This window comes from Diuraphis noxia, unplaced genomic scaffold, assembly GCF_037042655.1.
Source record: "Diuraphis noxia isolate RWA-SAM2 unplaced genomic scaffold, SU_Dnox_SAM2 contig0001, whole genome shotgun sequence".
Taxonomy (NCBI): Eukaryota; Metazoa; Arthropoda; class Insecta; order Hemiptera; family Aphididae; genus Diuraphis; species Diuraphis noxia.
This window is the reverse complement of record NW_028301711.1, coordinates 46,133,534-46,160,916: the sequence shown is the minus strand read 5'-3', so window position 1 is coordinate 46,160,916 and position 27,383 is coordinate 46,133,534. Positions and strand designations below refer to the sequence as shown.

The following is a 27,383-nucleotide window of genomic DNA, read 5'->3' as shown; positions in this document are numbered from 1 at the left end:
AATTAAATTCATATTGGTTGCTTTATTTATAAGTATCTAGATATACATATTATATTGTATTTGTCAATAGAAATTTATCAGAGCTTAAAGAAAATGTTTGTACAGTGATGAAGTACTATCTGTCATCTGACTTAAAATAAAATATTCTGATTTAAAATGAAATTTACTTTGAACACTCGATTTATTTTTGCTTTTATAAAATATCGAATATTTTTTAATAAAATATTGAATAGTATCGACTATATTACAACTCTATGATAATTCTAGTAAGTAAATCTTTTATTATTTTGCTACCTACTCCAAAATACACACATACGATAACTCGATTTCAATGACAGAATCCAAATGTAATACATTTTTTATTGCACATTAACGTTTTTATGAAATGTATAATGTTATTTGTTTATTACTTATTGTTGAATTCGATAAAAAGGTGCAACACCGATTAAAAATAAATGTCAATACGAAAATAACTATTTTCGTATTAATTGTATTGATACAGTATAATTTGTTTAAATTATATTTGTTGATAACATCATTTTTATTGTTGTTATTTTGACGTTGCATATTATATATTATGTATTTTTTTATGTATCAGTGACAAATATTAAAAACTGTTTTTATGTTTATTTAAAAATTAATACGATTATTTACAGCATATGTTTTTTTACAAACTAAAAAAATCGGTAATATTACCTATTCAGTATTCATAATGTAACTGTCTAATTCATAATCAAAACGAGGCAGATATTATAACAGAATGATTGGTTTAAAAACAATTGCAAAAAAGTATATTTCAATAGCTTCCATATTTTAGATTAATTGTAATTCTTAATTTTTAAAACTGAAATTAATTTTATCATTTAATAAATGCATCGTTTTATTTTTATACATATTATGTAATCCAAATATCACTCACTCATCACTATTTCTCAAAAACGACAAAACGCATGAGCTAGATAGTTTGCTAATGTATAGTTCCTCTAATGCCATAAGTATACAACCATAAGAATGAATTTAAAAAAAAAACGCATTTTACAGATGGGTTGGTTCAGAAATTTTGTTTCAAAAAATGGCGAAATAAGTATCAGAGTAGCGTACACTAGTCTTCATAAAACGCCATAGAAATTAAATTCAAAAAATCAGATAAGTTGGTAAAATTCACTCAGCTGTAGTATAAAATAAATGTCTAGAGAGATGTGGTAAATTGGAATTAAATAATATAAAATCATTGTATGGGAAAAGCGATTAAAAACGAAGTCTATAATGTAACTAAGCATATTGCGATTGAAATAATTTATTTTACTATTAAGCATTAGAACTGCAGTAGGTTAAATTCGTTTTTGTCAAAATTAAATTTGAAAATGTAATTATCGGTATAAAATCTAATCTAATGAACAGTAAAAGTCTCAAGTACCTATGAATAATATTTTGGAATTACAAGAAAATAACTAAAATCGTTAGCCTAGATTTTGATATGTAATTTTATCCAAATTTGAACTTTAAAAAGAGCTGTTTCAATATATTTTTGGTTAAAGAATATTTATGAAAAATCTTGTTTACATTTTCAGTTATTATCTATACAAAATAAAGCATTTAATATTTTTTAAGCTACAAAATAGTATGAAATTTTTTAAAATATTGATAAATTTTATCAACATTTTAAATACTTATAATAAAAAAATTCCTGCCTAGGTATCTTTAATATTTCTTATCTGCTATTATTATTAAGAATATTGCATTGAATTTTCAAGTATTTCGACTAAACAAAAAAAATCCTCAAATTTTAAATGTCTGTTAATAACTCAAGAGTTAAAATATTTTTTAAATTTTATCGTGTAAATAAAATGATAAAATACACTTTTAATAAAAATTTCAAATATATGTCATATTATTTTACAATAACCAAATAAGAAAAACATTATTTAACAAGAATTTGTAAATGACGTGCAATATCCAATATCTATATTCAAAAGCTCATAAAAATTAATTTGACTTTTAGCTAACTTTTTGTTAAATTTAGGAAAAGTTAAAAGGAATCTTATACTAAATTATTAAAACAATTTATGAATTTCTAACTCAAAATAATTTGCTATTTCTGTTATTTTGATAAATTTATTATCATTTTAACTTTTGACACTTATCCAAATTATTGAGAATTCACACTTATTTTTTTTTTTTTCCATTAATAAAAACATATTATTAGGAACGTTAAATTACATTTTCATATTTTTTAACCGAGCAAAAATCTTTCTCTCTTATCCTTATAAATAGCTCAAAAATAGTCAAAACATTGCAAAAATGTTATGGTGCAATGTAATTGTTAATATAAAAATTCAGTTAAAATCGCATGTATTTACAGTTATTATTTTTTTAGAGTCACGCTATAAAACAAAATCTAGTTTTGCGTAAAAATCTCAGTTTTTTCTTAATTGTTTGCTTATTTTTTTATTTTAACCCAAAGTATCAACTAAATTCACTTTTCTATCAGAAAATATGAAATTAGAAAAAATCAAACTATTCCAACTGTTCTCAAAAGTTAATTACAAACATAAAGTTTAAACCACACACACAATATTTTAAAATTTATTCGTTGCTTCGCTCAGAATCTAAAACATAACAATAGAATTATAGACTATATCGTGTAAAATACGTTCTTAAGCTCATCTATACTTAATGTTTTATGAAATTTGGTCATATTACTCCAGCCGTGACCAGGTGTGTTGTTGTACCGGTCGAGTACCTTATTACTATATTACAACAGTCATGGCTTAGGGCTAAAATGAAGAAATAATACATAATGTTATTATGGCTAATCAAGAGTATCAATAATTGACCGGTTTAGAGTGAAATTCAATTTGAAAACTATTATTAATGTGAAAATATAACGATCATACGAGTATAGTTCTGTACCTATTTACTATTTACATTATAAATATTAAAAATTATAATTATAGTATATTTATGTTGTTTTTTGAACTTTTAATACCAAAGTCCCTATACTTATGAAAATAATCGTGATTATGAATTTTTGAAAAGTTTGAATTGACTCCGTTATTATCAATTGTGGCAAATTATGACATACGTATCAACTAAACTAAAATTACTCTAACAAATGTTATTAAAATAAATAAGCTCAATAATGTATATTATTATCGTGAAATTAGTACTGCAATACCTACATATATCCGGTAAAATTAGTCTACTCTAATCAGAAGAATTGAACGATGTGGTGGATATCAATCGTGTGTAATAAAATTATCGATGTCCACAATTTTTACAACGATCTAATTTTTATATAAATGAAATATAAATTATGATTCAAACCAAAATGTAATATACATTATTAATATATTCAGAAAACGTTTATAATATCAAATTTAACGAGATGTTTACACTCCGGCGAAAGATGAATAATACAATATAATAGTATGTTTAATGTTTATAATGTTATGTACCTATGCCTAAAAGCATACTTATACCTAAGTGCTGCACTGTGGCGAAGCTTCGTCGCGTTGGAGACATTGAGACAATTTATGTCCACAACATTAAGTGACATTTAATTTTGAAAATAAATTGTGCTTCGTGCGAATTTCCGAGATGAAAAATTACGATTTTATTGCCAAAGTTTGTTGTTGTTTGGTGGACTAATGCAATGATAATGTCCACGATTCGGTATACTATACCCGAAACCACTGGTGTTCTATTGTAAGAGTATGCAACGAACTATACGTCCTTCGACCGTTATTGTGATGGTTCGCAATTATTTTGGAAACCATCTACTCATTCTACTCCATCCACAAGCTTATGCGCGATGCCTCGTGATAGATACAATAGTAATGTTATAATATAAGCTGCAATGTTTTTATTGATTACACCGATGGGGCCGTTATGTAACATCAACAAAAAAAAGTCATCTTTATCAATAAGACATTTAATAAATTAAAATATTAAAAATTTTTTGATTATTTTTTTTTTTTTGTACGCACATACTCAGATGTCATTATTATATGTATAAATATTTTTAATATATAGTATCATCTTGTCAATGGCTCACTGATTGAATTACTGAAAAAGATGAACTGATATGACATATTATTATGTCTTAATTATTATTTATCACTACCTACCCACTGGTCATAGGCTAAATCCCCTTGATGTTTCACTAGCCGTGGGGGGGGGGGGGCAAACAAATACAACCGTCAACAAAATATATTTATCGAATGCACAATATTCAAGTTACCATTAACTAGAGCTTATCTTATCGTGTTCAACAAAATTTGTTTTTTTAGTTATTTCTCAATTGAAAATGTCTTATTCATATTTTGTAATAACTAATAAATTTAAATATTTAATAATAAAATTCATAATACTAAACGGTATGAGCAATAAAAAAGTGAGCCCTTCTTCCCATCAAGAAAACGTTCTGAATTCAAGAATGAGTGAAACCGAAGCCAACTACATGTATGTTACGTATTATGATGATGAATGGAATGTCAGAATTCCGATTGATATTTAAAAATAAATGTGGCTGACCTATGGAAAAAATTGCGATCCTAACTTTTTTCAAACTCGACAATATCGTAATTTTTCATTTATTTCTACTATTGTATCAGTTATATAATATATCATCTAAATAACTTTTTGAAAGTTTTCATAACAGGTTTAGTCGTAGTATTAATACTTATCAGACTTTACTGACCTTCCGTTAATTAATTTTGTTTCAAGAATAATTATTAATACCATCATGACCTCTACAAAAAATATGTAAACTAATAAGCTATAATATCTAAAAATTGTTGGCATCCCAGTACGATACCTAGGTACAAGGTACGTCAACAGGTCTTTGTTCTCAAAACGTTATGAAAATAATATACAATATTCATACTTAATTAGTAATGCTTAACAACTTTAGCTAAATATTATTTATAAATAGGTAATAATATAATATATATACCTAATATATATATTTTACATTTATTGGAATACAATCAATCTGTAAGAAAAAATTAATTTATAAAAAAAACCTACCCCCCCCCCAAAAAAAAAAAAGCTTCTGTTTGTTATAAGTCAGGCTCGATAAATAATTAAACATGAATCAAATAATACTAACTTTGTCACATTCAGAAGGTACGTTGAATACAAACTTTGTCAGATCGTTTATCACGCGTCTGAGCGTCTTGCAATGTAGGCGCATCTTTATTATAATCAGTTGATTCCTTTTATTATCTGTTTTTATTGTCGTTATGCACAAGAAGTGTAATATATAAATACATCCACTGAAATGCTTCTCCTAGTATAATATTGTTGCGTCATATACAATATTTAAAATAATACATACCTAATTGAAATTGATATTATTTTAGTTCTTATTATTATTATTTCTGCTCTTTGTTTGATTTTAGCAATATTTTTAATAAGTTATCCATGTACGAAATTATTTGTTTGTATTGAGTAAGTTCATTTTAATTTGTGTAATAAAAATAATACACAGTTTTTTTGGGGGGAAATTTTCCAATGACGATCTTGTGATCCTCTATCACATTCCCGACGATAAATCAATGATAGAGGGGGAGCGATAATAATAGTTTATTCTGAAAAAAGTAAAAACAAATAAAAAAAAAGTATAGTAAATCTATTACTGTTCTCCTTTCTCGCCATATTATCCATATCCATAATATTAACGCAAGTTTTTAAATGAGACAAAACCTAATAACCAAAACTCAATACCCGTACATTTATCTACCATTATTATCGGTTTTTGTATTATATTATGTTGTTCAAACATGGTATAAAATAAATTATATTATTCACTCAAAACCACGTTTGTTCCTGATAAATAAATTATAAATATTAATTAATTTAAAAAAAAAAAAAAAAAAAAAAAACAGTTTTGTCATCAAATAATAATAATTATAAAAAGTTTGAAGTAGTTTATTATTTTTCTAATGCGTAAAAACCGTACCTGAAATTATCACAGATTACAGAACAATATAATAACAGAACGTATACATATTATAACGATATTAAGCACAACACTAGAGAATGTGATTACTTCGATTGCGTCCCAAATATAAATATGAAAATAGGTGTAATACTAATTATTACGTCCCAAGTCAAGGATAATAACTACCAAAAAGAGTTATTACAAAAAAAAAAAGAGCTTGATTTTATATTAGAAAATTGTTTGTGTACTACTTAAATTAGAATTTTATTTAATTTTTTAGTATTAGGTAACATATCCCAATTTCCGATAAATTTTAATTCACGTTATTTAATATCTAGTTTAGAAGGTCTCAAAGTGTGGAGAGTGACCCTCTGGGGGGGGGGGGGGGGCGCAAAAAAATTTGAAAAATCAACATTTTATATTGATAGGACAGAAAAAGATTTGTGAAATTCGCGTTATAATAATCGCTGTTAAAATTATTTTTTTGAGGTGGGTTCACGTCTGTGCTTGACCAAAGTGGGAGGGACATGGCCAGAAAAGTCTGAGAACCTCTGATCTAGTTCATATAGTATATCAACATGTGGATTTTCGGTCAATCATTATCAACACAATAACGTAGAAATGAGAGTTGGTATAAATTAATGTCCGAATTGGGGCGGTAAGCTATGGAGAAAATCTCGAGGAATCACTTAAAATATGGGCCTGTCATGAATAATGATAGTGTCTGACTATAATATTATTTTTATAATATGATTATGATAAATTAATATAAATATATTTTAAGTAGAAAATATAAATGAATCGAATGATTAAACCGTTCAGGTTCAGCTGTAATTAAACGTCAGAAAGAGAGGGGCTATTTTTTGTCCAAGGATATTTTATCGAAATTATATTTAATTAGAATCATACTAATCTTTAGTTGAAAAAATATTTTATCAGAATATATATTACGAATACCAAAATATGAAGATATCTTGTTGTTACTCTCAGGTTTTCATTTTCTCGGATTCATATTTATTTGGAATCATATTTGGTCAGTTTGGGCAACTCATCCAGTGCTGGGTATAATTTTGTGGTATATCCTAGATAAATATTTTAATACGTAGGTATTAAGCATTTAACACATAACCGTAATCGAAACGCCACACGCGGGTTTTAGGTCAATCACTATCAACCCATTACCGTATTTATATAAACGTGGGAATGAAAATGCTGGCATGAATTATTATAATTTTGTCATTTATCCAATAAAGCGTGATTAATAATGTTTAATATGAATAATATCTAAACAACATATTATTATAATTTATCGACAAACGGGTTTTCGTTCAGGTACGACATCGTTGCCAAAACTTTAAATCACATTTTTAATTTAAGAATACACTGCTCGTTCGTTTGAATCCAACAATACCGCTATACCTATACTTATCTATCCTCTGTCGTAATCGTACATTTCAGACCACTATATATAGTAATTATTACTATAATAATAATATTATAATAAGTAGGTAGATCGCAAAAATTATGACGGTAAATCGCTCGGTGCGGTACACTAATAACTAAATTCACTTTATAATTTAAAAATGTGTTTTAAACATGGAACTTTTCCATTTTCCCGGACACTAGTTGCAATTTTTTTTAAAAGCGTGTAGTTAAAAAAACTCTAATAAAGTCAAAATTTGGCGGTCGGACTTGGTTTTAATGTTATAGGTGATTGCAATTACCATATGCAATTGTCATATATTCACCATAATGTAAGTCCATTTACACCTCGGATAGGTATTGTGCTCATAAAATAATAGCTGGTTTAACATCTAAAACTAAGTCGGACCACCATATTATGTCTGCCGTTTTCGTCATGCATAACTACACAACGTATGTTTGCAAAACAAAAAAAAAATGTGTCCGGAAAACAGAAATAATATTATAGTATATCAAAATTCGATTTCAATCGATAATATTTCGGTCGTCTTAAATATTTTACCTACGGATCCTATACAAGTGCCTGAGTGCGACTATAAGCTTATTATATCTGCTCCGTGGTTCGGACCACGGTATAGACCACGATAATACCTGTAATAATAACATGCGCCCGACCGGTGTACGCGTAGGCGAAAACAGCATCCACCGGTGGCGGCCGTCAGAGAGAGCTAACGTGCACGCGACCGTCGCCGCCACTGCCGTCGGTTGGGCACTTTGGCCACACTCGTTCTATACTCGTTGGATCGTCTCCTCGACAGGCCGCCCCTCGCTCGGAGCACTGTACACACGCCGTTTTCAGTATTGCCGCGTAATACATTGCACCAGGTCGCTTTCTGTCCGTCGACGCCGCTCCACCAGGCGCACGTGTTTACACCGCGACAACAATAATAATATTATTGGCTATTGTTGTGGATAGTATTATTATTGTTCCTGACAACAGATTGTCGTACACGCCAACTGTACTTGAAAAATGGAAAACCTCCTCGTCGGCTGCAGAGACGATTTAATGGTATAAAAAATTGCGTATAATATAGTGTCATCATATAATTATATATAGTTACATTTCATTAACTGACTGCTGAAAAGAAAAATTCAAAATTTAAAAGTGAAGAAAAAGGACCGTCGTTGTGCTTTGTCGGTCACCCCGCACGTCACAGACGATTTGTGCGTTCCCCCTTCGCGTGTCCCCCTCATTCCCCCGATAGAGACACTTTTTCAAAATCCCTACGTTTTTTTATTTTTTTTGTTCCTAGTTTATTTTTTCGTGTTCTCTTTGATGTTCAAACCACGTACACCGGCCGCCGTTGCGTACCATTGAAACATTTCCGCGACGGATTCGTAAACACCCAGCTCGCGTGTGTGTATATCACTTCTACTTCCTATATTATCTACATCCGATTCGCCAAAATAATATTACACTTGTACGAAACACCGGGACTAAGATAATACGTACATACAATTGGGTAACTGATTTATGCATGGTAAAACGTTACCGCAAACACCCGTCGAAAAGATCTAAAACTGTCCAACGAGCCGTCATCAACGAGATGGATCAACCGGCCGCCACTGAATTGCAGACGATGTGGAAATCCCGAAAACTTTGGACATCCATCCTGCTGTTCGTGTTGCTGTTCATCACACCAGGTAAACATAATACCATTATAATAATATTATTATACTTATCTAGTTATCATGACGTTATATTTTACGATTACCATTGTGATTGTTAGACTTAAGAAATACAAATTTCATAACACGTTCATCCGTTTGTTTTTACCAATAAAAAAAAAAAACATGGACCGAAAGTAAATTAATTAATTGTGGTTCGGCTATGTTTTTGTCATAGTTGACACAATTAAATTAATTATAATTATTTTATTCATGATTAACCTACTATAATAACATTTAATAACTGTATTTTTTTTTTATTATTATAATTATTCTTTCGGTTTTCACATAATTTTCGATACGTTCGTTTACTTTCGTGTACAATATAGATAAACAGAGAAAGGTAAAAATTAATCGAGTTTTATAACTATACAAATATTTATAAAGCAGCCTATGTTTCAAAGATGAAGAAAGATTTCAAATTTTAATATTTAAACGTGATTATTGCTAAAAACCGAATAAGAGCTAATTGTAATTATTAAATAGTACCTACTATATATTCAGTATTGAGTATAATGAACAACTATTATTTTGCATAGCATTGTTTTCCATATTATGTATTACTTTATTTTGTGTACTATGAAAATACACATTTTTAAAATTCCAAAAATATTTGGTTATGGTTTACTACTAACAATATTCAAGTTTCAACCATTATCCAATCCATACGAATTCCAGTACTTTTTCAGAATTTCATTAAATTAAATAAAGTTTTAAAATATTATATTTCACAAGATTCCTGGCTAAAAACAACATGACATTCAAATAATCAAATTTATATCTATGATAGGTATTATACAATATATTACGTAGTAGATATTAATATTGTTTTTGATACATTTACGTATAGAAAAAAGGCAGAATAATATTTTTCTAATCTTGACCTCACAAATAACAGCTAATATTGCACGAGATTATTTTTTAGTTAACGTAATTCATGAAAATAATTGTCTCCGATGTAAAAGTATCGAACGTTAAAAAAAAGTTTGAAACATAAACAGTTTGAGAATAGTCGTTTTAAGAAAAATGATCACGAAAGTTAATGGTATAAACGCACATTCAAGCAATACCATTACATTATTTACAAACTTTTTACGTACAGCCGTTGAAATAACGACATCATTAATGGCATATACTCGCGATTTTGAAGAAATTTAAAAACCCTTTTTTATTTATATAAAAACAAAATATATTTATTACACGATATCTGTATTTTAAGTGTTTATTTTACTACACTACAACGATGATAACTTACTATTCTATGGTATATGTGGGAAAATGTATGTAAATTAATAAGTACATAAATACAAATATTTGATATTTATTTTTCACTTTGACTACTAGACAACCATAAAACGCAATGATTGAAATTTAATAAAGACCAATACCAAAAGGCACACCAAAAATAAAATTTACGTAAATATAATTTTATAGGGTGCAGAAAGTACACTTATATTCGGTCTTGAATTTTTGAATTAAAAATGTTTATCTTATATTTAACAATGGTTTTTATTTAGGGGGGGGGGGGGTGAATTTACTGTAGGAAGGCTCTGCATACACCCCTATACACAGTAGCACTTACAATAGAAACCAATGTTGAGTTTTAAATTATAACAGTCTGAATAACTTTAAATTGTATTTTAAATTTATTTAAATTGTATCACGTGTCAATACAATTTTAAATAAAACACAATTTATACTTATGTTTTGATTGTAACCTTTGCATAATATTATATTTTTTACTCTGAGTTTTACATCGAGTAAGCTTTGTGTCTATTTTCATGGGATTTAAAAAAAAAAAACACTTTTCGGACGGTAAATAACTTAAACACAAACTTTGTTTCAATAAGGAAAATTATAGTTTAATAATTCGGAAATATTTTCAATGACATGCGCAATTAAATAATATTGTTAATTGATGGATAAGCCAATCCTCATTCATAATCGTATTCTGAACGCAATTATTTATCATGTATACCTACCTCGTTCAGTTGTCTGTCCAAGTCTATAGAAGTAAACTGATATGAATTAATTTGTAGGCGCTAGTTACATTTTTAAAATATATTCAAGTAGAGATTTAGAGTACAAAAAAGCTACAAAACTAAAATATTGACGATTTGATCTAAGAAATTAATATCCAATTGAATTCTCTCTTTAAATGTAGTTATTGATTTAACAAAGATGGGCATGAGTTATTTTTTTGCTGCCCGCTTGTTTTTATCGATCTTCTGAATTTTGTTGGGTAAAAATTTGCCCAGAAAATGTAATGTAAAGTTGTTAATTTATTAGAAATCGAACACATAAAGCACTCTAAGAAGTTAAAATAAATTTTTAATTACAGTTTTTCAGATAATTTACGGTACATCTGGTTTTAAAAAAAATTGATTAGTATTTCATTTTTTATGAGAAAACAATATTATAATTAATTCTAAAATAACATAAGATGCCGACCACCAATGTTAAGTTCACTTAAATATTATATGAATTTAATACTGAATTTTCAAATAATTTATGAAGGGTTAAATATTTGTAAACATTTCAATTATTTATAATTACTACTCACTACTTAGGTATTGCTTATTTATTTATAACTGCAATAAGTTGGTATATCGTATATCTTATATTATTATATTATAAGCTATAATATACGTAAGGTATTTTACCTGATTATTTTTAATTTTGCACATCTTTAAAATTTGTAATACATTTTGTATTGAATACTTAACTAGTACACATTTTAATTCAATGTCAATCTATTTATATCCGTTAATTGCGTCCGACTTTAATATTAAAGTAATTAATTGATAATTATTTAATACGAGTATGCTTAAAACATTGCAATATGACAACAGACACTTTAAACTAATCCAAACTCTAATGACTATACAACCAACCCGCATATATCATCCAGAATATTTTTACCAACAATTGCATTCAAATCTATAACAAATTATACGACATTATTATTTTCCAGCATTGAGAAAATTAACCAAACTCTCTCAAACTCAGTTTTTGTAATATCTCAAATATTCTATGATTCACTCTAACTTTTCAAGATTATAAATCATTGAGCTATTCTTTTTTTTTTTGTTTTTGTTTATCTTTTGATATAAGTTATAAATTATGCCAATTATCGATGTTTTTGTAAAAATAATAGTTGATCATTATTGAACAGTCGTTGTTATTTGAGAATATTTATATTAAAATCTTATGCATTATTGATACCAGCCAAAAGTAGAATTTTAGTAAACGTATACGTAGTAAACATATTATAATAATATACAAACTGTTAATATTGTATACAATCCATGAATTATTTATTTTTGGTTCTGTCTTGAAAACACCTGTAATAAAATATTGACTGCGCCTATTTAAGTGTAAATATATCTAATGATCAAATATCGGTAATTTAGAATAACACAATATATATTATATATATTTCTGTACCTATTTTATAAGTAGTTATAAACGTATATGTGTGACTTTGCTAAATTGTTTTTAACCATATTTATATTATCGCGCATATTATATATTATACATTATATATTATATATTATATATTATCATTTATCGTTAAATATTATAATAATAAGTTCGTTTAACATATATTAGCCAGTAGCCACTATAAACTCTTCTTGTTCGACGCTCTTTTAACTGGAAATAGATGACACGATTTAATCACTTCAACAGCATATTTTAGCATTATTTTAATAATATATATTATACTGGATGGCATTCAATTAGATACTGTTGATATGTTTTTCTTCGAATGCGTGACATATCATACGACTGTCATTCGACCATAATTAATCCAGTGCTGTAAATGTACCTGTAGTACGATTCACGGTGTAAAAGATGAAAAAAAAATTATAGTTGATCTTAGAGGTGTTGAAATCCCGGCTAAGTTGTAATTTTATCGTAGTGGTGTTTTTGCATGTTAAAGTTAACAATAAATGCGTAGAAAATGCTAGTTATAGTCGCTAACGTGCATATACATTTGTTAAAAGTTTTAACAACCGTCGGCTGTTAAAAATATCATAAAGACATTAATTTATTTTCTTATTTTTTTTTTTTTTTTTTATATACGCCACGTTTATTTGATAACGTTTCATTTACTGTTAAACGAGCCACTTCCTAAATTCTCGTGTATACGACAGAGGCGAATAAAAAGTAATACACATACAATAATAAAAATATAATACATATATCATAATATATAAAACTACTATATATAATATGTTTTAGTGATATTATTGCACGTACCGCCGGAAAGATCTAGTGCGAATAATAATATTAAGTGACTGTGCCAATTTAACAGAATGTCAAAGAGACGGTTTAAGAGATGATTAAATGAAATCTGATAGTACCTATATTATAGTATAATATGTACTGCCTTGAGTTGTTGACGGGACCTGACATTAATGTGTATTATATAGCTTGTAGGTGAAATAAAACGATATTTTTTTATCTAAATTAAATCGTCTGATATTCATAAGAATATATTGTTTGTATTAGCGCAGTGTGTGTTACGATTGTACTATTATAATATTTTATGTCTGACAAAATCATTTAGTCGAAATAAAAATATGCCGAGCAATAGCTGCTCAAAATAAGTCTGTAAGTTACTACGTACGTGACTAATTGGTATTAAACATACAATACTTCCATTAAAATAAAATGAAAAATATGGGTTATAAAATAATTGTTGCACTTGAGAATGTTTTTTTCTCATAAAATATGAATAATATAAACATGCATTTCTTTGCGTTTTTTTAAACTTTTAACATACACTGTACACTCTCTGTAATTGAGTAACGATGATGATATAAATTTCGAATGAATAATATTTTTACATGTTTTCAAAATGCTTCATTCTGCCATGCGCTTATTTTAATGAGCTTAAAGATATCAAAATGTAAATAAATCTAATAATTAAATTATAACAACCTTTTGACCGGAATAAATACATTTTAAAAATACAAATACAGTAAATAATTTGGTTATATCATGACTACTTAATTAATAATCATAAAAAAAAATGATTTTAGTTAGGTACATAAATATGAAAATAAAAGTGGATTGTTAAAAATAAAGCTAAGAATAAAAAAAAAACTGAATAACCTAATATTTGTAGATAAGGTTAATGGTGAGTCAAAAAAAAAAATTGAAAACTATTTATTCTAAACTGTTAACCGCAACGGATAAAATATAATATACCTATATTATATTATATACCTAATATATTATATTATTTGTTTCCATAATTCACTAGGTATTGTTTTTGATTTTTTAACAATATAAATTGAGCAAATTTAACTCTAATATTTTAAGTTTTAATGTTATGCTTATAAAAATAATTGTATTATCAATTTTAAATTACAATTACTGAACACATTTTTAAGTAAGTAAACATTGTTTTTACTCATTGAAAATGTGTGTGTAAAATAATCATGGATATTGTGGATACAATATTAATTTTACTTTGTCCCCAAAAACAAATATAAATAATACTTTGTTCTAATCATTTTTCAATATCTAGTATTTTTTTTATTTTTATACTGACTAAGCAACGGTTATTTTTTAAATTTTCGTCGGTCTTGATTTTATACAATACCAACATTGCGCTGTAAACACAATTATTTTGTTGACGATACGCCATTTAAATGTATTTAATGAGATTTTTCGTTTAATACCATCGAAAATTTAAAGAATGGATATCGATCGGTGTCGAGGTTCAGATGTATTATAAAAAAAATAAAAAATAAATAATGAAAAATGTGATTATGTACCACCTATACCTATACTTTATATACACACTTCGTTTAGTGTAAAATAATATTGATCGTTGGTGGTCTCTGATGTAATTCAGTTGAAGATAGCTGTTCATCCGTTGTTAACTGTATTACACAACTCGATATGTGTATTTAAATACGCTGCGCTCATATGATGACAGCATATAGCATAATGTTATTATACTTACAGAATACGTATAGAGTCTGCAGAAGCATCACTTTGACGTAAATTTTGTGACTATTCTAATATTCTAATAGTATATATTTGAATTTAAAAAAAAAAAAATTAACAACAAGTCAAACAATTCAAAACAATTCCATTAAAAGTCGAAATAATATAGTATATTATAGTCGAATATATTCATCTTGAACATTTTACGATGTCTATAAAATATTAAAATAAATAATCGAGGAGAGAGTCAAAAACCGCAAGGATTAAAAAGTTATGAAATAATGAAAAAGTTTTCCTTAAACCCGGTCTCCTATTTTGGAGTTTTATGCGAACATATTAAATTGCGAAACCGATGGATGAAAATACGGTAGACAATAGAAATCGTCGTACCTACAATATACTTTGAGATTTGTTTTTGAGCTGGTGAATAATTTTAAGTTTCATTAATTCACCTTTCAGCAGACCGTAGACGATTGTATTATGCGTTTTTCTGCAGCTGTCTAATATAATTTGGCAGCGAGGTTCACTGATATACGGAGTAGGTATACAGATCCTGCCTCGTCCAATATAAGAATAATAAAGTCGTTGATTTTAGCGATTCAGTAGACTGCGATTGTCCTCTGTCCTGACTTAGATAATATTCTCCGACGTCGGTTTGTTATGCGTCTTTCGTTCAAAGCTACGCCAATCAGAAGTATTCATTATTACTACTGTGGCGTCGATTGTTATTTAATTCAAACATTTGTGTTGCTATTCTTGTCATGTATAATACGTATATTTATTAAAAAATATGAAATATTAAACATTCTTTTTTAAATTCTTAAACACATTTATACAAAATAATAAAAATAAATGAATGAAAAACGAACAAACAATCAAGAACTTACAAACCACTAGAGATACTGAACCATCACTGATACCAAAAATCGTTACCTTTAATAAATTGTATTATACATATTTATTTAATTATATGTTATTATATTTTACGATTTCTGAACGGTCGAACATATTTCACACAAATAGTGATTATTATATCATAATGTATCTGTGAATAGGTGGTAAAATATGTAAAAATACGAAATACGTTTTTATATTAGTTAAATATTCAATAATATTCATTTATATATCGAAATATGCGAATATATAGGAACTATTGTAAATATGAATACGTTTTATTTTATGTGTTATGAAATGACCAATCATTTTTAATCATAATTTATTATGGAGTCTGTATTCGATAAAATTATTTGTTTTTATAAAAATTAATTACTTCATTTTCATAACTGACATAAATAAGCAAAAATAAAACCATGATGTATCAACAGTTGTACGATAATTTAATAAAAACAGTTTAAAAGAGTTAATTGATTTTTGTAAGTCAAAAAATTAATATTTTTTCCGTACAGTATTCCCACGAGTGCAAGTATAACAAGTATACCTATATCGTATAACGCGGTTTAATTGCTATTACGATTTATTTTTTATTGTATTGCATTTTGCGATTTGTTTGTTTTTAGTAGGTACCTATCTACATTTTAGATTTTCTGATTGTAAGTTTGAGCCCATTTGGTAAATTTATGTGCTTGTTAGTGGAAATAGTAAGACAGAGATAAAAAAAGAGAGAAAATCTATTCGTATAAAGAGTAATTACTATTTCTTTATCAGTCATTACTTAGTTTAGTTGGTGTGATTAACCAGTACCATGGTCCATATATTCTAATCCTATATATCCACAATAATAGAATGCATAATACATTCTGGACCATATTTGAATTTAAAAAAATAAATATAATTTACCAATTATTTATAAAACTTTTATATTTTTTGGAGACTACATACATAATATAAAATTTTTGAAGTCTGGAATAGCATTAGGTGTTAGTATATTATCATCTATAGCGTTTTTTGGGAACATACATTTACTTATAATTTTTTAAAACAAGTTGTTTGTTATACTGTTGGGTTTAATTCTTTTGTTAGTTTTACATTTTTCAAAAGTTTTCGTCCCTGGGGTATAGTTTATGAGAGTCTAATTTCTTCATCTGCACCATTAGTGTTGTAGGTTAGCACAATAAATAATCATAATAATGCTATAGATCGATAGTATAAGTTATGTTATGATACTACACTTGTACTAGGTAACAACCCTATAAGTTATACCGTTATAAACCTCCATTATGATTGCGAATAAGTTAATACTTTGACATTTATAAAACTTAACGAAACCTGATTAAATTTTACATCATTTCAATATTATGATTAGTTATAATTTATTTCTCTCTGGCTACTGACAGTTATCATTTATAAATAAAACATTGATTTTTTTTCCAAATAATAATTACATTGAAATTTAATTTTAAATTCTATTTTAGTGATAAAAAATGGTTAAAAACAAATTAAATTTTACAAACATTAATAGTTAAAAAATTATAATTTTATCATAATAATTCACTTATAGGTATCCAAATTATAAACTACACAAATCTGAAGTGAAAAATAGTGAAATGTTAATAAACCATAAAAATTCTCCCAGTTAAAATCAACTAAAATTAAAATACTACAACTATCACAAATAAATTTATTGTATCAGAACAATAGTATAAAATACACTGTTTCTTAGGATAGGCAGACACTGTTATTACGAATAAAACGACACGTTAATTTTTTTTAAACGTTGTACTACAGCGAAATTGTAATGGAAATAAAATATTATATGACGCCCGTGCACCATAATGCAACCTGTATTTCTAACAAACCCGTAAAATGACAAGGAATGAAAATATAATAATATGTTATGACATCGAAACATTTTTTTGCCCAACGCTTATTGGCAGTTACGCTATTTTATTTGCCGATATACGTTTGGCACCGTTACAGAAAAAAATAAAATAAAATGTGTTTCAATAACGTTGTTTCGCAAACGAGAACCGAACGAAGACCATCATTGAAAATGTAACAACGAATTTGTGAGACGTTCTTTTATTGTATTATATTATATTATGGTGCTATCTCGAATAGTCATGAGTCGTATGCGTGCGTTAATTGATCGTATTTTTAACGATACATTTTACTACCATTATATCATATCATTGAGGTTTCGGAAAAACTTTTCGAAAAAAGTTACATGATATGTGGCTGCTCGTCAACTTGGGCCCTTTCAGTATAAAGGCCATCACAGACAAAGCTTAGACTTTGCATTCCATACAGACTGAAAAAATGTTTTTTAGAGTTCGATAGGCATGCCATTTATGTACGCAGACATTATCGACACGTCTAGTCACATATTATATGAAATCGTTTTACATCCATCACATTTTCGCTACATACGATCAATATTGAGCCCCTATAGCTACTAACACGACGTGTCCTGCAGGGTATTCAGGGTCGAGGAATAGCTGTCTGATCCAACTAGGGCAGGATGATGGTACCTATAAGTCATATTATTTATTTATCTATTATTTATTATTATTATTAGAAGTTAAAACAGGTTATATTGTTATATACTACAATATGCACACAACTGTTGAAACCTTTTACAAATCTTAGCGCGGTCTTTAGGTCGGTCTGTACCTACTCGGATTGTATTATTATTAATTCAATAATATAATATTAATTCGTGTGTGTGTGTGTGGGGGGGGGGGGCGTATACAGCGTGACGTAAGCAAATAAAACGGTTTTTAGGCAATCATGGCACGGTTGGAACGGCACGAAACAGCTCTTTAACGGATCAAACGATATTATTATATTATATGTTATTTCGAAAGCCACAACGGCACATGGTGGTGGTGTACGATTTGCGGCTGGTCGAACAAGGGCAAAGGGGCACTTTGGTTTGCTCGAGTGTAATACATACTTTTCGATCATCGACGACACTGCGGTGCAGATTCCGTTTAACCATCCCACCGCCGTGTGCATACCACGGTATATAAATATATAATATCGTATGTTATGTCTGTATAATAATATTCCTTATGAAGTGTGCGTCACCATGACCGCCGCGATAGTCTTAGCGCGTAAACAAAATAATTACTTTGACGGGGATACATAATATATATATATTTGTATTATCACCCAGGTTAGGTATAATATTATTATACGCAAGATATGCTGCTATTTATCTAAATGGAACGTCATCTCTAAGAAAAGCCTAAGAGGGTTGAGGGTCCGTCTGAGCACCGTGTAATAGACACCGTGTGATAGCATTATTCACCTATGTTATTAAATAGGTACATAACGTTTTTAATTACAGCAATTTAATTTATTTTAAACTAAAAAAGTAATGTTAGTACTTTTAAGCAATATTAATTAATCGAAAAATTAAAATCAAATAAAGAAAAAACAAGTCTATTTGTACTTTTATTAAAACTAATTTATTGATTTCTAATTTATTTCGTTAAATAGTTAACCAATTATTACGTTTATTCATTTTTTTTTTTTTTTTTTTTTGAATTTACCATAAAAAATAAATAGAGAGACAACCTGTGGCAATAATCATTAAATTTATATACAAAAATTTCAATCGTAATTTATTTATTTATTTTTTTTAATTGTACATAATATGGCAACATAGGTAGGCCATTGGGCTTAAAGCGAAATAATTAATTACGTATTATTTGTGTAGTTACTAAATTCAATCGTATTATTTTAAATTATAACTAGGTATTAGAATAAAATCGATGCAAGTTATCATTTTCCATTGTCGTATGTGCGTATTAACCAATGGCAGAAATTTTAACTCACAATTTTTTAACTCTTTAATCTTTACTTTGTGTTTAATATCACATAAAATAAATAAAATATCACACGATAAGTTAAAATCTAATGCATCATAATATAATCTCATATTATTTCTTATTATAATACCGATCATGATGCCCGCTACATACAATCTGAGCAGACGGTTTTAAGAGCGATTTTTGACGCTTAACTAGGTACCTATATAGTTTTATTTCCACTCTGAAATTCGGGTGATCCGGGATGCAATTATTACTGTACAACCCCTGGACGAGGATACTTGATAATATTCACAGGGAGGGTCGTGGTATGGAAAAGATATAATTTTTTTCCCATCGCCCGTTTAAATACATAATATTGCAGTCGGCACGCGTTTTATCTTGCGACTATGAAGGAAATTCGCCAACATGGACAGATTATTTTTAATCGACCACGGCTGTTTCGAGGTGCTTGTGCAACGAGAAGAAATAAAATTAACCGCGCGTTTATTAATTTAGATACGAATGTCGCTAGATTCGTGCATCGTAAATGGTTTATGTCCGATAACATTTACCTCAAATAAGTGAACTTACTGACAACCGCGATGGCTGTGGGACGACAACGACTACATTAATTTCCAATTTATACATTTAGCTACCTACGCCAGGAAATTGCTTTTTATTCGATTATAAATGTCTATCTTATGTTGATAATTTATTTTGTTTACCGTCAACGCCGTCGTCTATAACTTTAACTATTATAAGATCGATACACATAGTATAATATGATAAAATGATTCATAATTTAGCAGTCAAGCATGGTGTACGAAGAGATATTGTAATTTTATAATAAAATTATATTAATTCAATTTTCAGTGTGAGAAAAACAATATTTTTTATGTTTTTTCTATACACAACGGCTAATCATTTTTATGATTTTTAGATTATCCCTTCAAAACATAAGGATTTTAATATAAATATCACTAAAATATGTTATATGTATCTTCCCATTTATACACAATGAAATGTACCTGCATTAACCTGATTGTAAGTTATTTTTATTTTAAAATAATATATTTTTATGTGGGTACACAATACAAACACTGATAAACAGTTATCTGAATTAAACAATACAATTCGAGCTTTTTTTATTCACTATTTTTTTTCTTTAGGATTTTACCTTTATTTAACATTTGTACCAAAATTAACAGTACATATGAAAAAAATTTAAAAAAATACTTTATTTTATAGTTTTGATAAATAATTAAAACATCATACAATAAATTGTGCTCGTTAAAATTATAATTATACATTCTATATAATATTAAGTAGCTCTAGAAATATTATAGTTGGTTACATAATATTAAACTATTATAATAAAGGTGCATTAAATACTATGAATTTTATAAAATAGATATTTTCATATATTTTCATATAATATCATATTAATAGATTTTTCTTAAGTTTCAATCATTATTTATTATAATCATTATAGGTACCTATAGGTATAGGTTAGGTATACGTAATAGAAACTAAAATAATTGTTTATATTAAAATTTTTTTTTTCATAATTTAAAAAGCAAAATTATAAAAATATACCCATAATACTTACCGTATAAATTTATAAAAAACAAAAAAAAACTTAAAAAATATATGTACCCGAATATAATCACGTAAGTATATTAATAAAAGTATATTATAAAAAATAAAAAAAAACATATATATATAAATAAAATTAAGAGGTTAGGTACTGTCTGTAAGTTAGCCTTGCTCTTTAGTATAAGATGTAAAAAATATTAGAGAAAATATTTCCATGGTAATGTACATTTTATGCGTGCAGGGGAGTAAACGGATGATTTTTCAGAGCGTGATAAGTTTAATTTCCTAATTTTCGAAACCGTGTGAAACCGTTAAGAAAGGATTTACGACTTTAACCCTGTCACCGGCAGTGCCTCAGTTTACGGGGAGAAAAAAAAAAAAAAATAAATAATAAGAATAATTCCGGAGTTGGCGTCCCCCGAAATGTGTTTGGAGCGTTTATAATATCAACCGCGCGCTTATATACATCTCCTAATAATATATAATTCGACCTCTGTGGTAGCAGCAAATATCACGCAATAATTCTCGAGATCGTTTAAGGGGGGAAAAAAGGCAAAATATCAGCTAAAGTTACCGACTGCACATCGTTAACGTCGCGGGTACGTCTCCCCTATCGTTCGCGGGGCGACGAATGAAGTCGTAATTCTCATTGTTGTAATAGACTCCCAGGACGATTCACGTTTTTATTATTATTATTATGTGCACAATATAATAAATTATTATTATTATATAAACTTGGTAAAATATGTTACCTGTTTGTACACAAAACCGACACGCATAATATGCAGTGTCAGTGGCGGCGGCAGACCAGGTGGTGCGTCATTGGCTCGTAACAATGCGAGTGTGTGTGTATACGTACAACAACTACGAGCTAGTAGGTATATTATAATAGCGGTACGAAATATTGGCCGTTTTGAAAATGGGGAGGAAAAAAGTCAATTGTCGCACACATTGTCAGATATATATATATACACATAAAACGGTAGGTACACACTGCAGCGGCGGCGGTGGCGTCGATGGCATATCGTACCCCATACGAACTATTGGTTGGGGTCGTTACCGGGCAGTTTTTAAAAAATGTCAATAAATCTGCGAGCGAGCGCTATATAATATAGTACCACAGTCCATAACATTATATATACATAATATATATCATTATGCTCATCCTCGTATACAGACCAATAAATCATAATGTATAATATAATAATATATTATATGACTGTGAAGAAGAAAAAAACAGAGCTCAAGAAGACATGTATGTGGGGTCTTTTTATTCGCCTTTCAAACATCGTCGTCGTTTTTGGTTTTTTCGAATTTTTTTCAAAGAACTACGCCATTTATTAGGTATATTATAATCATTATTACGAAGCGTATTGTAAATGTATCGACCACGTTTCATTGTTGTCGTATTTTTCACGCCAAATTCTGTCACTCTTCGCACTGTTGCAAACCTGCGAAAACTTTAGTGGAACATATAAATATATACATATATTATGTATACACCACCGTACCTACCTGTATAACATATATAATACAATTGGATTTTGGGGTACGATTCGCTAAACACTTTCAAAACAAAAGCTTTAAAACTCACCGCGTTTATATTAGTGACAAACGTTCAGCGTATAAACCACGGATACCGTGTTTAGGTCACGAGAAACAAAAATAATCTTATTTCGTCCCCACTCAATCGAGTCAATTAAGTAATACCTCTGTAGTGTTATGATTATAATTTCTTCCTCCAGAGGGTTGGCTATAGCTACGAGGACCTTGTCGTGGTTCTCCATGCAATACTCGCGGTGTCTTATTATATTTTAAAATGTTCCCATTACGTACTATCTAGGTTAAAAAAAAAAAATAAATATTTGAGATTTCCGAGGTAACGACACTGGCGATGGCGGCGGTGACGCATTTATAATAATATAGTCGTATAATAAATTACAATATAGTTATAGAATTTGGCATACGATTCGAAATAATCACGGGTACGCATGGGGTGGCGGGTCACGGGTGCGCATCAATAAAGCGGTTTTATTATTCCGGAGTGCCTGCAGTGATTTTGAACGCGAAAACTACTATGTACGCACCCACACTCGCGAGGGCACATCGTCGCCGGGTTCGGTTTTTACGGGCAACCAAATTTGTGACTCATATCACTTTACCTCCTCCCCTCCACCGTTTAATGGTTTTTCGGAACGTTATTATCTTCAACAATCTATTAGCAGACGTGTTCTACATTTCCAGGCTATTTACAGAATTTATTCATCGCGTCCTAACCCCTCGCGGGCTTAAACAAGTCCTCTTCAGTTTCCTCCTTTGTCGCAACACAAAACAATAATGGACCGCCACCGTTGCCGCACTATAAACATAAATTATTTATTACCACACACACACACACACACACACACACACACACACACACTGTGTGTGAGTATATATTTATAATGTGTATGAATATAAGTGCGCGTATTGTGTGTGCACGCAGAGACGACGGAAGAAGAGACTAAAACCCCTCGTCGACGAGCAGGCGTCGCTACAGCAACAATATGAGGATTTTATGATATAGATACAATTCTCTGTCCGCAGCACTCAAATTGTGCGCTTAAACGGCTACCGGAAGATCTGAACTATTCCAACAATTTTAACTGACCGAAATAACCGAATCGGTGGCCGCGGCGTGTTGACGATTTAAATTATATAGGTACTGCACGCGTTTGATGAACTACGGCGTGGGATGAGGGTCGTAATGGCACAAAAATATTAATTTTGTTTATTCCCGAGTTACGAGAATTAAGACTGACGGGTCGTGAGCACATACTGTTCGACAGCATGGAAAAATAATATATTGGCTTTACGCAATGTGTTTTTCTTTTTTTACTCGGAAAAAAAAACTTTGGAGCCACGCAGTAATGCAAATAAAAGTTTCACAAAGCACCTCTCTACTCGTGATTGGAAATTGAACGTCGAAGGTTCTCTAAAGAGGTCGCATAAAAAAATACGAGAAAACAAAAATAAGTGAAAATACGTTTAAAAAAAATAGATATATAAATATTCGATATATTTCTTGCGATAAACTGAAAGCCCGTGTGAAATCTATATTTGAGAAACCTATATTTCGTTTATTTATAGAAAATGACGATGTGTGATACACTGCGGATACCGCATTTATCAATTTATTATTCTAATTTGTTTTGATCTAAATGTGTACCGTATCTGAATTTTCTCAACATAAGAATTATACCACACTTAATTTTTAATGTTTTTTATCAGAACAGTAACGATTTTATTTTTTGTTTAATTCTATTTCAATGCTATTTTATTCCCACAACATTGTAATTTATCTGCAGTGAGTATTGTGGTCTTGCCGGGATGTAAATATTATTTGACTCTAATCGCACAATCAAAAAACTGATTCTGTAGTTTCATCATCATGGCGGTTATATTAAAAGCTTCCGAAATGGTTAATGTTGACTGATCAATTAATCGAGTCGAGTCGACCTAATTTTCAATTCGTTCAAACTTCTGACACACAGACACTCGCTGTGTACATGTATTTATTCAACTTTTACAGACCAATAAAAGTAAACAACACTTTAGAGCGTTTTCAATCATTAAATTAAAATAAAAACTTAAACGATTTGTTTATTTTATTAATTACCTACACATTGCAATCACATTTAAAATCATTTCCCCGTCAATTGATAAAATTCTCAACAGGAAATCTCGTTCTTAACACAACGATTACGGACAATGGTAGACACAAAATTGGAAATAGTAATACTTGCCAAATGGCTCAACTGGTGTTAAACGGTACGTCTGAGCCGGTCGTCGTCGTTTTCGTTGTTGGTAAACAAACAATTGTTAAGTAATAACATGCTACGGTTAATTTTTAATCTAATTAGTCTACTATTTATTTATTTTTTTTTTTTTTTAAATAACGAGTTGTTAAATTTTTATTAATTTACAATATGTCAATATTAAATAATAATTCGTTATGAACCAATAATTAAACTATTAAACGTATATTTTTCTTCAATATATGGTTATTAATGTTATATTATGATGTTTTTACAAACTGTACGACTAATCAAAATCGATTCAAATTTAAAACATTTTCATACATATATTTTTTTAATAAACTCAAAATCTATATGAACACATCCAAAGTAATTATGAACAAAAAGTTATTTGAAATATATAAAACTGTATTTTTTTTTATTAAATCAGAACTATAGTATTTTTGTATTTACATGATACATATAATATGTATAATTGTATAAACATTATTAATATTATTATTATTATTATTATTATTATTATTATTATTATTATTATTATTATTATTATTATTATTATTATTATTATTATTATTGACTGTTAACAGAAATAAATAGTATAAGAATACTAAAAAACTCGTAAAAATCAGCTAACTTTAAATAAATAAAAAAAAAACAGAGCGTAGAACAAAAATTTCGAAACTCAAGTTAAAACTTGCAAAATAAATAAGTTTTATAAAATAAAACTTACTACCTACCTAATGCTAAACAAAAATCGTTTTGTAATAGTCTTAATAAGAAAAACTTTTAAAATAAAATATGAAATTCATAAACAAATAATCATATAAAAGTGTTATTTTTTAATTATTATAATAAAATAAAGTGATCATTTCGAATTGTACAAATGTAATTCCAATTTCGTGGTATCGATTTTTAGTATCATAATCGTAAAATTTTCATGATGGTAATTTATAATATTGCCGCTTTGTTATGGATATCCGTAACATAAAATATAGTGACAAAAGATTTATCAATTACTCAAGTAGCTGCATTAGTACGTGCAACAATAGAAGTGCAATTACAGCCAGCTGAACTTTGATGAAAATTCAGTGTTATAAAAAATGCAATTACAAATATTTAGTTTAAAATATAAAAATATAATTCATTACCGAATAAATAATAATAGTACCTAGTACCTACTGCAAATAACTTCTGACCAACTTCATCAGTGTGCGTTGTAGATTAAATCCTATCAATTTTCTTCATTCGGTTCTATTATAGTTCAATCGTTATATTCATTTTAAGATGCAAAAAAAAAAATGATTATAAATAATATATTGTACATCAGCTGAGAGGGTATCTAATATACTTAATACATATTACCTGTATTATATAATATATATGATTTCTGTATGATTTACCATATGAATTATCAATATGACATCAAGCTTTTAATTTAATTACATTGCAGGGCACGTCATGTTAAACACTCAAATCAAGTTTCGAATTTATGCCTTTTTTAACCCACCCAATAGCACCTGATATATAACGGCTACAAAATCATACAATACAATCCACCGTAGGAATACTGTATCTATTTAAAAAATTAAGCCAATAATTTACATATTTAAAAAAAAAATAGACAAATATTTATCGGGTAACGCGCCGAGTGAGTCTGCGAATCTAATATAATATTACGAACGCTAAAGTAGGTAGGTATATATAATATTGTGATAATATTTTCTTTAAACCTGTTAATTTTGTTGTGGATGTGCGTAACGTATTTCACTAATCGATCAAATAATAATATAATTATATTTTACTCGTTAGAATATTAATACGTAAATAAACGATTTTAATTCAAAATCTAAATTGAAATTTCATATTCATACTCACATAATATTATTATTATTATTATATAACGCGCTAGTAACGGGAAACACGCCAAGTGTGTTGATGATTAAATGTTCAAAAGTACAATACCACACACTCACGCACAAGCGTTTAGATATTTTACTCCACCTACTCGTAAATCACATCATCGTCATTGTTTGATGTAATTTTACGAATTTCCATCGCGTATAATATAATATAATGGAGATATTGTTGTTTCGCGGGGAACAGTTGTTGATGTCAATCCGCCTTTTTCTAGTATATTCGACTGGGTATAATAGCTACATAGCTATATATATATATTATTTTATTATTTTTTTTTTAAAAAGTATACTATCACAC

General features: G+C 28.5%; 1 protein-coding gene across 2 annotated transcripts in view; it reads left to right on the top strand.

Moving 5' to 3' along the window:
• The first annotated feature begins 8,153 nt into the window (after window positions 1-8,153).
• Window positions 8,154-27,383, top strand: part of LOC107168934 (neurotrimin-like) — a 189,302-nt gene continuing 170,072 nt past the window's right edge. For both annotated transcript variants that reach the window (XM_089215653.1, XM_089215652.1), the window contains exon 1: window positions 8,154-9,073. In XM_089215653.1, the coding sequence (XP_089071779.1) occupies window positions 8,908-9,073 (166 nt within the window). In that variant the 5' untranslated portion in view covers window positions 8,154-8,907. The remainder of the gene's footprint in view (window positions 9,074-27,383) is intronic.